General features: G+C 38.9%; 2 protein-coding genes across 2 annotated transcripts; both read left to right on the top strand.

The window, feature by feature from the left end:
- The first annotated feature begins 265 nt into the window (after positions 1 to 265).
- LOC120789530 (delta-type opioid receptor-like) lies at positions 266 to 8,602 on the top strand. The gene is made up of 6 exons (XM_040126248.1): positions 266 to 432; positions 2,019 to 2,151; positions 3,010 to 3,233; positions 3,545 to 3,797; positions 6,573 to 6,925; positions 7,289 to 8,602. The coding sequence occupies exons 4-6, from the start codon at positions 3,553 to 3,555 to the stop codon at positions 7,816 to 7,818; spliced, it is 1,128 nt and encodes a 375-aa protein (XP_039982182.1). The 5' UTR covers positions 266 to 432; positions 2,019 to 2,151; positions 3,010 to 3,233; positions 3,545 to 3,552; the 3' UTR covers positions 7,819 to 8,602.
- A 2,461-nt stretch (positions 8,603 to 11,063) lies between these two features.
- chmp5b (charged multivesicular body protein 5b) lies at positions 11,064 to 14,496 on the top strand. The gene is made up of 8 exons (XM_040126446.1): positions 11,064 to 11,307; positions 11,980 to 12,084; positions 12,799 to 12,845; positions 12,953 to 13,046; positions 13,136 to 13,207; positions 13,377 to 13,485; positions 13,924 to 14,039; positions 14,145 to 14,496. Exons 1-8 carry the CDS (start codon positions 11,239 to 11,241, stop codon positions 14,193 to 14,195), a joined length of 663 nt encoding a protein of 220 aa, XP_039982380.1. The 5' UTR covers positions 11,064 to 11,238; the 3' UTR covers positions 14,196 to 14,496.
- Positions 14,497 to 14,522: the final 26 nt, after the last annotated feature.

Below are 14,522 nucleotides of genomic sequence, written 5' to 3'. Positions count from 1 at the left end.
GGAGCTGTCACTCCAAAATTAAGGGATGTAATTTGTCACAGTTCAGTCGTGAATTCATTCATTCCTTGCCTGGCTTTGCCATATCACTAAACTACTGTCATTTCAGAGCCTGCCACGCCTTCCTGCTCTGCAATAACCATGGCCTTGCTGCCTTTCAGCCACCTGACTCTTCCCCGCCCACCTACCCACCTGGTTCCTATTCTCTAATCAGCTCTTATTATATATACCACCCCATTTCTACTGATTCCCTGCCAGGTTGCCTGTTGTTTTCAATGCTGTAGCTTTCCAGCCTTTTTACCAGTTTTGCTTGTTTTTGGATTTTGCCTTTTGGCTGTTGTTTATGCCTGACTGCCTGTTGCTGACCACTGCCTACACCCTGATTCGACCTCCTCTTTGCCCTTGCCTACTTCTGCCTGCCGAGCCTTAATAAAGGTGAACTGTTTTGAACTTTTACCAGTGTCTCTGAGTCATGCTATTGAGTCCTCATATAACGGGAGCTGTGACAGGAATTAACATTAAGCACATTCAAAAATAATTTCTCCAATTCCTAGCTTCAGGAAAATTTGCTGCATGTTTACACTGGCTGAGTTTTGCCTCCACAGATATAAAACTCAACATTCACATACAGTACACGGACGTTCATAAGCTCAACAGTGTTAAGTTGTAATTTTCATGACTTTAAATTTTTTTTTTTTTTAAATTAAGGAAATAAATCGGATACTTTTCCATTTCCTTAACTTGAATAATGAGCTCCATGTCATTGACCTGATTGCAACCCAGAGAAATTCCTGATAAGGAAATGTAATGGAAGCCGCTACACGGAGCAGAAATGAGTCCAGTCATTACTTAGTTTGAGTCAGTAGCCAAACTGTTTAAATTCTTTTTTTTTTTCTGCAATAATGACTTTTGACTTTTCATTGTTTTTTTTTTCTCCTCTACATTCACCATAATTACTGACAAAAGCTCACAGATCCATGGCTTCTCGAGAGCCTTGAGGACTCAGCAAATGAGACCTTTTTTATATCCTCACACAGTAGCTGCACTGTAGTAGATTGGCTACTTATGACATGCTGATTATGATTCACATCATGATCCACTGTGAAACACTGTCGCATAATATCCACACAAAGCACCCCCCTAATGCATCTAATGTAAACATCTATACATTTTTTATATTTAGTCTGATTGTTTCATGTAGTCCATGAGTCAGTGCAGCCTTGACATTTGCTCTCTTCAATACATCTGAGGAATATGATATAATGTAATGTAATGTAATATATAGGTGTTGAAAAGAGGAGAAGATGAAATGAACAAAAAAACAAGTGAGGAAAAAAAATCCTGGCTTTCAAAGAAAAGCAATAATTACATCAGTATCTATGGTATCTACACAAATATACCCCCCCTATAATCAGATACTGGCATCACAAAATCACGTAGATAAAAAAGAAAAAAAAAAGTAAATGGCTTAACCCTTCTGTTTGATTGACGTCTACTTTACTCCCTAATTGTTGGGATCCCACAGACCCACTGCTGTATGACCATGAATTTTAATGTTACACCACGTAAAGAAATATATGATTTTTTTTTATGTTGTATGGGCTATGTGTGAACACATATATAATCCTTTCGTTTACCAAAAAAGAGATGTACAGTATGTTATCCTGTGTTGTGAAATTATTTGTGTTTCGGGTCAGTTAGACTCTGTTAGAACTTTTGAATGGCCATTATTTCAATCTTTTTTTAAAATAATTTTTAGTTAATTGTATTCATGTTCACAATGTTTTTTTTATTTTGCGTTTCATCTTTTTACTTTGTTATTGTTTCTTATCTATTTACTTAAAAAAAAAAATCTAAGTTATTGGCATTATTGTTTCACTTTTAGAATTTGTATTTCTCCTGTGCATTAGTCTCAGGTTGCTTCACTTTTTATATTTGTACTGTCAGATGCACTTCACATTTGTGCAGCTCTGTCATCTACCATACTTCACCAGCTATCATAACACTTTGTCGTCCAACAGCCTGCGGTGCTAGTCTTGCAGGATAAAGGACAGCTGTTTCTTGGCACCACATTGCAGGGGATCCTTTAAAACAGAGAACCAAGCTCAATACATTAGACTGGGAGAGCTTCAGACTTTAAAGCAACACTATACAGTAGGTATTTGAAATTATGTTTCTGCTCTTATTTGAGTAGAAATTAACCCTTGAACAAAAAAAATCAAGAGAACTGGACTGATGTTAATGAAGCAGCAGAATCTTGAGATTCGATGGCTGAAGTGTGCAAGCTTTTACTTTTAAAAATTACTTGAAAAGGTGAAATGTTTGGCCATCTTGCTTGCTTGTTGGGTGGTTTGCATCCAGCTAGTGTTGGACTTTGGTCATATATCATCCCCCTTTCCGGTCTCTGTCCACTAAAGCAGAAATTCCCTGAAGTGTGCAGTGCTGTGTTCAGTGAAAGTGGATATGACCCAGGGCTGAATATCACAAGATTCATCTCCCATGTCTTTCCTCCCCTCTGTCTCACTCTCTGATTCCCCATCTGTCTATTTTAATAGAATGAGGAAAAGCAAAAATTGAGTACGTTGCCAAATTTCCTTTAAGATTTCCACCAGAAAATGTGTTTTTATGAACCTGGAGAGCTGCTGTGACATGGACAATAATATATTTTTAGATTTGGGAGAGGGGCTGTACATCATCAGAGTACAATTTTATTAAAATGTATTTTTGATCATGTGTTTTCCCCTTTAAACATCTCCAATAGGTACACAAATCAGGGATGTCTTGGTTAATTATGCTCGAGAGCTTAAATCCTCTGTGACATAAGACTGTGGGAGGCCGTACCTGCAGGTTATTGTGGTCGCTCTGTCATCTCATATTTTGGGTGAAACTGGGTTTTTTTGTTTGTGTGTGTGTGTGTGTGTGCGTGTGTGTGTGTGTGTGTGTGTGTGTGTGTGTGTGTGTGTGTGTGTGTGTGTGTGTGTGTGTGTGTGTGTGTGTGTGTGGTGGGTCTAGCCTGACTGCGCGCCTCCTCTCCATCAGTGGGTGTGCAGCAGTGTCCGCCAAGCCGCCGCTGCTCCTTTCCAGGCGCTCAGCAGCATCCACAAACTTTGGTGAGCTACAGTCTTCACCAAGGCAACAGAACCAGCCGAGCTGAATAATAACTGGGAGGATACGTTTAAAAAAAATTACATACAGGCAATCCTAAAGGGTGCTTTCGCTTATTCTGGCTAATAAAGGTGAGTAACCTGCGAGCTTCATATTACAGCCATGTGTTTACGGAGCGCATTTTTCCTAAACGGCTGGCGCTCTGTGCTTGTTTCCGACTGATTTACACGATCTACAAGTGGCTCCTGGACCAAAATGAAGTTCGTGCATGTCTCGCGTTTTTCCATTACCATGATCATACATTAAGTGTGTCTTTACGCGCGTTTTTGTGGCTCAATGTCCCCTAACTTGCCCACCTTTTTCATCTCTGAAGACCATATAATATTGTTTTTCTCCGTTTATCCACTGTTTTTTTTTTTCTTCTTCGCACTCTGACAAACAGCTGTCAAAATGGAAAGCACTCCGGCTGAAATCCTCAAAGAAGACGGTAAGTGCCTCTCTACGCGGTTGGAGGACTGTCCGGTCAATTCTTCAACCTGGGTGTCCGGATACTCAGAGAGCCGGAATGACACCCACGACGATAACTGGGAGCAGGAAAGCATGTCTCCCATCATCCCCATCATCACTGCAGTCTACTCCGTGGTGTTTGTGGTCGGCTTACTGGGCAACTGCCTCGTCATGTATGTCATCATCAGGTGAGGTCATGTTTGAAGTGAATATGAGAAGATTTTTTTTTTTTTTTTTTTTTTACATACTCCTAAAGATGTGGGCTACTGAGAAATATATTGTAAGTTAACATAGCAAAAAATATTAGGCATTTTACAGTGATTTAAAGTAGCAAATAAAGTGGCAGCTTGAACTTCATGTTTACAGGAAATGTTCTGGAAATTGAGAAAAGAAAAGACAATTGCTAAGCAACATTATCGCCTTTGGCACAAGCAGGAAAGTCTAATTATACAGTATATTTGTAGATGATAAACAACATAAACAGAGATTCAGGCATTTCTCCACAGCCTTTGTAAATGTTATTGCTTGTGGAAAAAGCACTGGCACCAACCTGTGGGCTCTTACATTGACCTCTAGGCCACCTGGGCTAAGTCCGAGTTCTCCTTAGTGCCTGCATTTTGTTCTTGGGATGCACCCTAGAGATGGGTCCTTCACAAAAACAAGAGATGTTGTTCTGATATCCACTTACGCGGTCAGTTTATCGAAAGAATTAGTGTGTAATTTGCATGCAAATGGCAAGGACAACCTCTAAAGTAGATGACTCTTTTAGCTAATAAGTCAAAAGAGACAAAACTGGAGTTGCATTTTGACCAAGAAAGGGTTAAGATTAATGCTGTCGTTTCTCATCCAACATTAAATGTGTAAAGCATGGCAATGAACAATTGATTTCTGTCTCCTTCACTGGTTAAGAAGTGTCTGAAACGTTCAAAGTGGCCCATTTTATGAATCCAATAACCCTGAAGACATCCAAAATATAATAACAATATACTACAAATCAACCCCCATAGTCTGGTGGACATTAGTTATAGTTGAAACCAGTGGTCCTTTATCAAGCTGAGAGCCTGCTCTCACCTCATTGGGCGTTATTTATGGTGTTTGAGAGCAACAAATCTCCTTTCATGTAATGTGAAATGCCATCCAGAATTCTTTGGTGCATAGACAACAATTACCTCAAATCAGATTGACTTTGTCGCCTGTCGGTAGAAGCCAATTTTATCAGTTCGGTTCTAGAAAAACACTGTACATTTTACTGTTTAGTTGCTCCGTGGAGGGCAATTTAACTGAGGGAAGAAGAGGTTCACGTTGATTTACTGTCAACAAATATCTCAAATTACACCCATCCAAAAACATACAAAGTCACTATGGGCCACGTAGTAGTCACTGAACAACAAGCCATTAGCAGGAGTACCTGACATGGCAGTGCACCTTCTATGTCTTTAAATAGCTTTGTTTTGTACCGTTGAAACTGCTCTAATCAATATTACTACATTAACAATGGATCAAATGACTACTTGTAATGTGTAAGGTGTCACTTCTAGTGATGAACCCACAGAGTGTTTTAGCATCTGCCAGCTCATTGTTGTGGTTTGATGACCTACAACTTTATGATTGATTCAGCCTCACAGCTCTCAGTGTCCTTTCCATCCTGCAGTGGGAAGCTCAAAAAGCTCATATAAACCCACTGTACACCACCCGCCCAGCACCGAATGGCAGAAAGGGTAAATTTAGCGACTAGCTTGTGAAAATAGTGCAGCATTTAACCAATAAAAAGTAAAGTATTTTCTGAGATGGTGGAGACCAAAACAGAGCTTGAATACTGGACTTACATTCGCCAGTTGACCAGAGACAAGACTGTAAATGAATAATAACGTTGTTCCATGTCTGCTTGATGTGTACAGAGGTTTGCTAACAAGTTCGCCACATACATCAGTGTTGTATTTACAGCTTGTGGTGCTACCCCCAAGTGGCCACATCAAAATCAGTTAATACAGATTTAAAGGAATACTTTGACATTTTGGGAAACACACTTATTCACTTTCTTGCTGGGAGTTAAATGGGAAGCTTGACTCTCTTTTTGGCCCATTCAACATGACGCTTCTTAGCTTAAAACCACAACTTGTCTTTTATTACTTTTTGCACGGACTAAACAAATAAGATATAATATACTAAAGAGCTTTGGAAGTGCCTGTAAATTGATTTAGTTACCTTTGGACAGATCCAGGCTAGCCTTTTCCCCCAATTAGGTTCCTTATCTTTATGCTAACCTAAGCTAACGGGCTGCTAGCTGTAGCTACATACTTAACAGATAAACAAACAAGAGGAAAAATTTAGGTTCGAGTTTGACTAATAAAGTCTCAATGTTATCTGTTGGGTGTTGCACTTGAGACGAGACATATAGCAAGCACAGACTGTCAGGAGCTTACATTGGGTCAGGAAATGGTAACAACTTTGTCTTTTATTATTCCTGTTCATTTGAATTCAGTTTATAGTAAGCATGTGTTTATTATAAACAAAAAATGCATCACTTCCTGTGAGCCATGACCATTTTGTGTTGAGTCAAAATAGACAATTCTGAAGGACCTTATTTTAATCTCAGTGCTTCATTACCTGTCACAACAGGTTAAAATTAAAACTTTGAATTAAACTTCAGAATTAAACCACACAGAGCTTTAATGCTATCATAATTTAATGAAGTGAAAACGAGTTGATTACACATGGCCTGCAACAGACAGCATACTATACATAACAATGAAGCCTGAGTCAAAAAAATTACATTACTCATTCAAAGAAGCAGTGTGGACTAATGGACAATGTGTAATTCATAATGAGCCAGGTAGAACGGTCCTCTACAGAGTCAGCCAAGCAACATACGGCTGCCATGTCAGTCTGGATGGATGGTTAGCTGTGGTCATCTTTCTCTTCCCGCTATTTTAGGACAACCTTGTGTTCTGCATGTTTAACAGGTACACAAAGATGAAGACAGCCACCAACATTTACATTTTCAACCTAGCACTCGCTGATGCTCTTGTCACAACCACAATGCCCTTCCAGAGCACGGACTACCTGCTGAATACCTGGCCCTTCGGTGAAGTTGTGTGCAAGGTCTTCATCTCTATTGACTACTACAACATGTTCACCAGTATCTTCACTCTCACCATGATGAGTGTGGATCGCTACGTGGCCGTGTGCCACCCGGTGAAAGCCCTGGATTTCCGCACTCCGATCAAAGCCAAGATGATCAACGTGTGCATCTGGATCCTGTCCTCAGCTGCAGGGATACCTGCTTTTATTCTGGGTGGCACCCAAACAAACAGCGGTGAGGAAGTGCTCTCATCATCCCCCAATGAGGTTTAAAGGTGTCTGTCCATTTTCTAGGCATTGGAGATCCACTTCAAGCATGCACTGATTCTGTTTTAAAAGCAGATACATATTCTATCGAGGCCATCCATCAGTTTTCCATTAGCCACGCATCATGCATCGCCTTTCCTGAATATAGATGATGTAAGATCAAAGTAGAGTTTAGAGTAAAATGTTCCGTTTGGAGTGTGGATTAGCTGCTCCATAACAGCTTGTTAAATTGTTAACAGAAAGGCACAGAGTGGAATTTTATTTTTGATAAAGCAACAGTGCACTTCATCACTTAAGTCACATTTCATCCTCTCTCGCTCTCCTCCTGTAGACATCACTGAGTGTGCCTTACAGTTCCCAGAGCCGTACGTGTACTGGGACACACTGATGAAGATATGCGTGTTTGTCTTTGCCTTCGTCGTGCCTGTGCTCATCATCACCGTGTGTTACTCCCTGATGGTCCTGAGGCTGAAGAGCGTCCGAATATTGTCCGGCTCGCGGGAGAAGGATCGCAACCTGCGCCGAATCACCAGGCTTGTAGTGGTCGTGGTGGCTGTGTTCGTGGTCTGCTGGACGCCCATTCACATCTTCATCCTGGTCAAGGCGCTCGTGAGCGTGCCCGAAACCACCGCCATCATGGCTGCCTACTTCTTCTGCGTGGCTCTGGGCTACACCAACAGCAGCCTCAACCCTGTGCTTTATGCCTTTCTGGATGAGAACTTCAAACGGTGCTTCAAAGACTTCTGCCTCTCAGCCAAACCGAAAGGAGAAAAGGTGTCAGGGAGCAAAAAAGGCCCCAGCACTGTGCGGGAGGCTGCTGTTCCCCTGGAGAACCCAGACAGGACTGGTAAGCCCACATGACTAGCAGTAGAACTGTCTTCAATTTCCCATATTGGAAAAGAAGACTCACATGATCTGGGCTTAACCCACGTCACTTCAGCAATTTAGACTGTAATCTTGACTCTATTGCAAAGGTTGACTGGATTTATTTTCATGTCTCTTGAAGTTTAATTGTTGCCAAAATTGATATGTCTTAATTTCAGTGATCAAATGAAAGTTACAAACCATAAATTGTATCCTATCTTTTAAATAAAATCCACACAGAATCAAAAACACCAACCTCTCTAAATTACAATAACTTCATTTTGCTCCCCTCTGCTGTGACTTTTCCCTCTTGGTTTAATTTATTTCCTCATGGCAGTTGTGATAACGATTGTATATTTATTATTTAAACTTGCAGGTGGATGTAAACTGGGAGACAGTTTTGTTTAAGTGGATAAAAAATAATTGTCAGTTGCAGCCCTAGATAATAAAGGGCTGCAACTAACGACTATTTTTGAGTCGGAAATTGCAAAAAATGTTGCATGTCCCAAACATATCGCATAAGAAGTCATTACAATATAATGTCAAGATTTCCCAGGAAAAATACTGATTATTTATTGGGAAAAGTAGCAAGTAGTTAATGGAAATATTAACTAATGTTTTACAGACTTTTTGGCTTCTGTGTGTTTATGATTTTTATTCTTTTAACTGCATTTTCTTTACGCCTCCCTCCTTTTTCTGTGTTCTCCTCCTACATTTTTCTATTACCAAATGTGCCTTTAACAGTCCAGGATAACATGTGTTTGTAGCAGCGGTAAATGATTTTAGGAATTATTACTAAAATGGGGTCAAACGGCACCTCATGTTCAAAAATTTGTTTTACACATTTAACGTGTCAGTGGTAGTTGTGTGAATCGCCCAAAGCAGATTTGTGCCAAAAAAAGTTTTCACCTCTGTGAAGAGTTTGAATTGTGCTGGTCGACTCACTCATATTAGCTGTTGAAATCATTGAGAGGTTTTTTAAAAAAAAAAAAAAAAAAAAGCACCTTGCATCAAAGCAAGTTTATCAATGAGAAAAGTAAAGGATAATCCCTGGACTTTAAATGTGCATTTAAAATTTGACAGAGGGCTCTCTATCAGCTTTGACTCTGGAGTTGTGTCCAGATTGATAAATTGTTGGTATATATGGTATCTAATTCAATCACATATGCTGTGTATGACTTTTACCATGATGACACATAAGTCCTATTGAAATACTCATGCTATTAATGTAGAGAAATAGTCTATCAGCGCAATCTGAAAACATGAATGGCAGTTTGAACAAGTTGTGCACATGATTAAATACAATATATTCTGTCAAATGTACAGTATGATAGTATGTATACAATACCTTATTTTGTATAGATTACAAAAAAGGAAATATACTGTATTAGTAGCATGTCAGTGATCATTGCTATGATATTATCAACAGCCTATATGCTTGATGGACTGTGCTGTTATTTTGAATGTACTACAGATAGACTGTAATATATAAACATAGTGATTGATCTTGGTTTAAAGTCATCTATCTCATCAGAGGAGAACATTATTTTAAGAAACTTCAATGTGACCAAGACATCATTGTTATTTTTTTTCAATCTCCGTGTCTACTGGTTCAACCTGCTACTGTATTATTGGCTCTGTCTGCTGTCAACCGAGCAGAACATGTATTAATCAAAGCATCCTGTCTGTGAAGTGCTTAATATTAAAGCCAGTTTAACAAATCCACACTGATTCCCTTCTCATCTTGTTGTCAATTTGAATTTGTAAATTCCCTTTGGTGTGCAGCAGTGATACTCACAAATGTCCTTCTGTCTTTGCCCTGCATCATTGCCTTAATTTGGATATCTCATTTTGAAAGAAAACTCTGCGCCTCCTGATAGAAGAATAGCAGTTTTTGTTATTAAATCATTTTCGGCATGGACATGAGTTTGGATGGGAGATCTGGAGTCATCAGGAGCTTTAGATTTAGTGTTTCCACTGTATGCCAGCAGCTCCCTCCAGAGGACAGAAAATGGCATTACTAAAATATATATGGTTTAAAAAATAGTAATAATAATAATAGTCCTACAGTGGTTTATAGTTTCATGCATATTACTCATATTACCTTATAGTATCATGAATTATTTCCCAAATTTTGAATTTTTAGACTAAGTAGAACATGGTTTGATTAACCTGCAGGAGGAGCCCTGAAGTAAAAATTAGCTGCCGGGCCCCCTATAAATTTAGCAATTTGCAAGATTTAAGCACATCATTAGATGAAATAATGAAGGTCTTAAATCTAAAGTTTGACACCTTCAAACTCTGTCTTTAGTTGCAGATTTTTCCACATTACGTCTATTGCGAAAATAAAACTTTTTCTCTGTTTTGGAGATCTGGAGACATGATTTATATGAGATTACTTTATCCACAGTCTCCTCGCCCCCTGCTCTATGTCCAGACCCCTCCATCATCTAATCAATTAATCCTTGCCATTTAAGACCCTAAGTCAAAGTCACCTTAATCGCAATATGACCATAGTATTGTTTTAGCTTTGTCTGTTAGTGTTATTTACCAGTTTTATTCCATTCTATATTTCTCTTTAAAGCACTATGGCCCACATTTGTTGTTTTTAAATGTGCCTTAGAAAAAAATTCACTTCACTCAATCACATCAGCGTTTTATTCCCAAATTGCCACAGATAAGTTCCAGTTAATTGAACTACCGCAAATAAATTGCCACACTTTTTTTCCTAGGGCTTTTGGGCCCCCCTGGAGTCTGGGGCCCTTCATTGGTAATTCAGCCTGTGAACTCAAAAATAACCAGCAGTGCAATCCATATAGGAGAAAGGATAGGCCAGCCTACTATGTGCTTCATTGTCTAGTTTTCCACTTGCTTTTATTACTATTAATTTTTAATTGTAATTTCAAGTATGGTGCCTTTTTAAAACCACCTTATAACCTGATTTTTGAAAATTGCAAATAACAACTACTGGTTATCATCCCGAAAGAAAAAAAGGTTTGTAGGCAGGCATCAAACACACAGGTCAGAAAAATAAATAAAGATGCTATAATTGTTTTTTAAATTATGTACAAAAGTAGAACATTTAGACCTGGGACAAATAAAGTGCTGTTTCAGGTATGATAAAGGTGTGCAAGTCTCTGTATTAAATAAAGAGATTAAGCTTTTCACTGACCACAGGAATTAAAAAGAGTTCAGCATGGTGTGTCTTTGTTTTGAACATCCTGTAGCAGCGGTCTGAAGGAAGGAGATCAGGACGGTAGTTGATCAGGACAGTGGAGGGCGCGGCTGAGTGAGAAGTGATCATGTGACCCCTGTGACGTCGCCTGACAGTCTCTTCCGGGTGTTTTCCCCTCAGCTGGACTGTGACAGCGGGCTAACGCAGCTTTCCCCTACATTTTAAGCCTCAATTTCGCCGAAATGAACCGCATATTTGGCAGGGGAAAACCCAATGCTCCGCCGCCGAACCTTTCGGACTGCATAGGAAACGTAAGTACAATGTGAAAACAAGTTTATGACCGCTGTCTTGAGCAAAGTAAACAAAGATGGATCCCTTCTCGGCTGGGTCAGCTAACTGTTAGCCGACCCTATGAGCAGAAACAAGGCCAGGGTTTGCCATATTTAACAGGGCATTTTGTCATAACAACCGACTTTAATAGCCCATAGATTAATAACTTGCTACATTATTAATAGCAGACAGGCTTATCCAAATAGCTGTTTTTACTTAACATAATGTTTTGGTAATAGCAGACGACAGTCAAGGTGTTTAAATAAAACAAGATGTTTCTGTTCAGGTGATGAATCAGCGTTATGTAATTTTGAGCAAGAATTTGAGCCATTTGACAGCCATAAAGTGGAAACCATGTTATTCTCTCAGTGAAATGGCTGACACCAACCAGTTACACAGGTTATTTGTCAGGCTAGAGCTATTATTAGCTGACTGGAGTTGACTTGAGAGGAAGAAAAAGGGTGATATATAGTATTTAATGGTCATTAATTGGCCTCAATTAAGCTTTCTGTGTGTAAAGGATCAGCCCACAAAATTAGTAAAGCCATCATGGGTGGTATTTGTTCTGTATGATCCCTATTAAAACGAGCCCCTTTGTGATAATCAGTAATCTCGCAAAAGTTCATGTCCCGTTCTCTGTTTTCTACTTTAAGGTTGATTCTCGGGCAGAGTCCGTTGACAAGAAGATTGCCAGACTCGATGCGGAACTTGTCAAGTACAAGGATCAGATGAAGAAGATGAGAGATGGGCCTTCAAAGGTGATATTCCATGTCCAATGCTGCTGTAAAATATAAAGAGAATGGACTCTTGTCTTGAAATCCTTTGGGGCGCTACCAGCCAGTACCAAAGGCCATTCAGTTCAGATATAAGTATAGAGTGAGCATTCACAAACTTTCTCCTTACATTTTTGTTTTTATTATAAAACACACACACACATGCTGAGGAAGACAGAGCCCACAGCGTTGGTGTTTGTAATTGGACTGTTGGTTACTACAAATGTAAGAAGCCAGTATTTGAGTTCTCATCCCATACTTTTATGCTGGTAAATGCAGAGGTTTTTCATAAAATCACTGAATACAGATCTTATTATTATAGCAATGTGATATATCTCAGTTTCATGAGAGAAAATTGTACTTTTTCCCAGTAACTTTCTACAAAAAAGGTAAACTTTTTTTCTTTTTTTTTACAAAACTTTGTCATTTAACAAAAGAAGTCTGACTTCTCAAATGATAACTGCCCAAACAAAACACAGTCTAAAATTAGCAAAATATTGCATTTAAAGTAGGAACTGACTCCTCAAAGAATAAGTAAACAAAACTACGCATCTGCGCTACGCACACATTTTGCTTGGTATAAAAAAGCACTGAGGTTCAGTACCCTAACCTACTCATCATATACACGTGTCCAGTTCATGTTTATTATTGATCATCTGTTTATATTACTTGTTTTCTTATTCACTTTTCTCCTAATAGAACATGGTTAAGCAAAAGGCTATGAGAGTTCTGAAGCAGAAGAGAATGTAAGTATTGTTACTTAATGTTCAATAGTTTTATTACCAAACCCAGTTATATTCTGTCCTTCAGCTATTGTAAAAGCCGGACTTTCCGTTATCTTTGTGTCCTCCAGGTATGAGGGCCAGAGAGATAACCTCATGCAGCAGTCGTTTAACATGGAACAAGCAAACTACACAATCCAGACCCTCAAAGACACTAAAACCACAGTAAGAGGCCTGATTTTTACATCCAGAAAACTATCTACTGGGTGGGGGAAAAAATGTGTTTTTCTGCTAACATTTGTTTTTCTTTTTAGGTTAATGCCATGAAAGTTGGCCTCAAAGACATGAAGAAAGCATACAAGAACGTGAAAATTGATCAGATTGAGGTATTTGTTTTTTGATCATAGGTTTATGTCAATAGGATGGAATTCTTAGTAATAACAAGACCATATTAGCCAAATCTAAATTTTGCTGTAATGAATAGTCTTTGTATAATGAGAAGTCTTTGTTTGACTGAAAGAGAAACATTTGAACTCTTTGTCTTTTAATATTCAGGATCTTCAAGATCAGCTGGAGGACATGATGGAGGATGCCAATGACATTCAGGAGGCGCTGGGCAGAAGCTATGGCACGCCTGAGATTGATGATGAGGACTTGGAAGCAGGTCAGGAAATGCATAATTTCTTTTGTCTTTGATGTCATAACTATAGTACTGAGTCCAAAGCTACCGTGGTGCTGTTAACACATTTAGCTTGTAACACATCTCAGGGACTATTTACCACTTTGGAGTTTGTAAGGAGGTGATAGATGCTGCTGTCCTGTACTAAAGTTGAACAATAGTTAGTCTTTTTTGACTAATCAATTTACAGATCTAATTGAAAATTATGAATGCAGTTAGGCTTTAAGGATGTAGATTGTAGCACATATTAAAAACCAAATATACATGTTTAGATATTTTTATGCCAGAGGCAAAGTCAAGAAAGTATGAGCTCATAACCACTTAAAGAAAACACTGATTAAAAACGTAGTCGACTAAGACCCACACAGTGCAGACTTTGCTATAGATATAATCTGATGATAGCTTAAACTGTTGTGTCCACAGAGCTGGATGCTTTGGGAGACGAGCTCCTGATGGATGACGACAGCTCCTACCTGGACGAGGCCGCGACAGCTCCTTCCATCCCAGAGGGTCTGCCTGGTGACAAGTCAACCAACAGGGTATTTGACAGTTTTAGGACTTTTCAGTTTTATATGAATTTCATCATTAGTTTACGACAGCATGGTTTGATTAATGGGTGTTCTTCTTTTTTTTGTGTGTCCTAGGATGGTGTTCTGGTGGACGAATTTGGCCTTCCTCAGATTCCTGCTACATAAAGAAGCGATAAGAACACTCATGCTAGTTTTACATGTATCATAGCTTTTTTGTATTTATCCAAATGACACTCCCAGCCTTAGAGGGCAGCATTGAAAACCAAAGCATTTTCTGTCCAACAAATGACGGAAACTATTACGTCAAGTCGGGTTTCTTAATGAAAAGTTGTGATTTTTCTATATAAGTCAATTAGTTTTCATAGGTATCTGAAGTCATTGTTGGAATTGGGATTCTCTTAACTTTGTACAGTTTCTGCAGCATCGTGTTGCCAAGAACAAAATAAATTATATTTTTCAAACAATACTTCACTTGGTGTGATACACAGAAGT

This window comes from Xiphias gladius, chromosome 5 (assembly GCF_016859285.1).
Source record: "Xiphias gladius isolate SHS-SW01 ecotype Sanya breed wild chromosome 5, ASM1685928v1, whole genome shotgun sequence".
NCBI lineage: Eukaryota > Metazoa > Chordata > Actinopteri > Istiophoriformes > Xiphiidae > Xiphias > Xiphias gladius.
The sequence above is the reverse complement of the archived record's forward strand: the minus strand, read 5'-3'. Positions and strand labels throughout refer to the sequence as shown.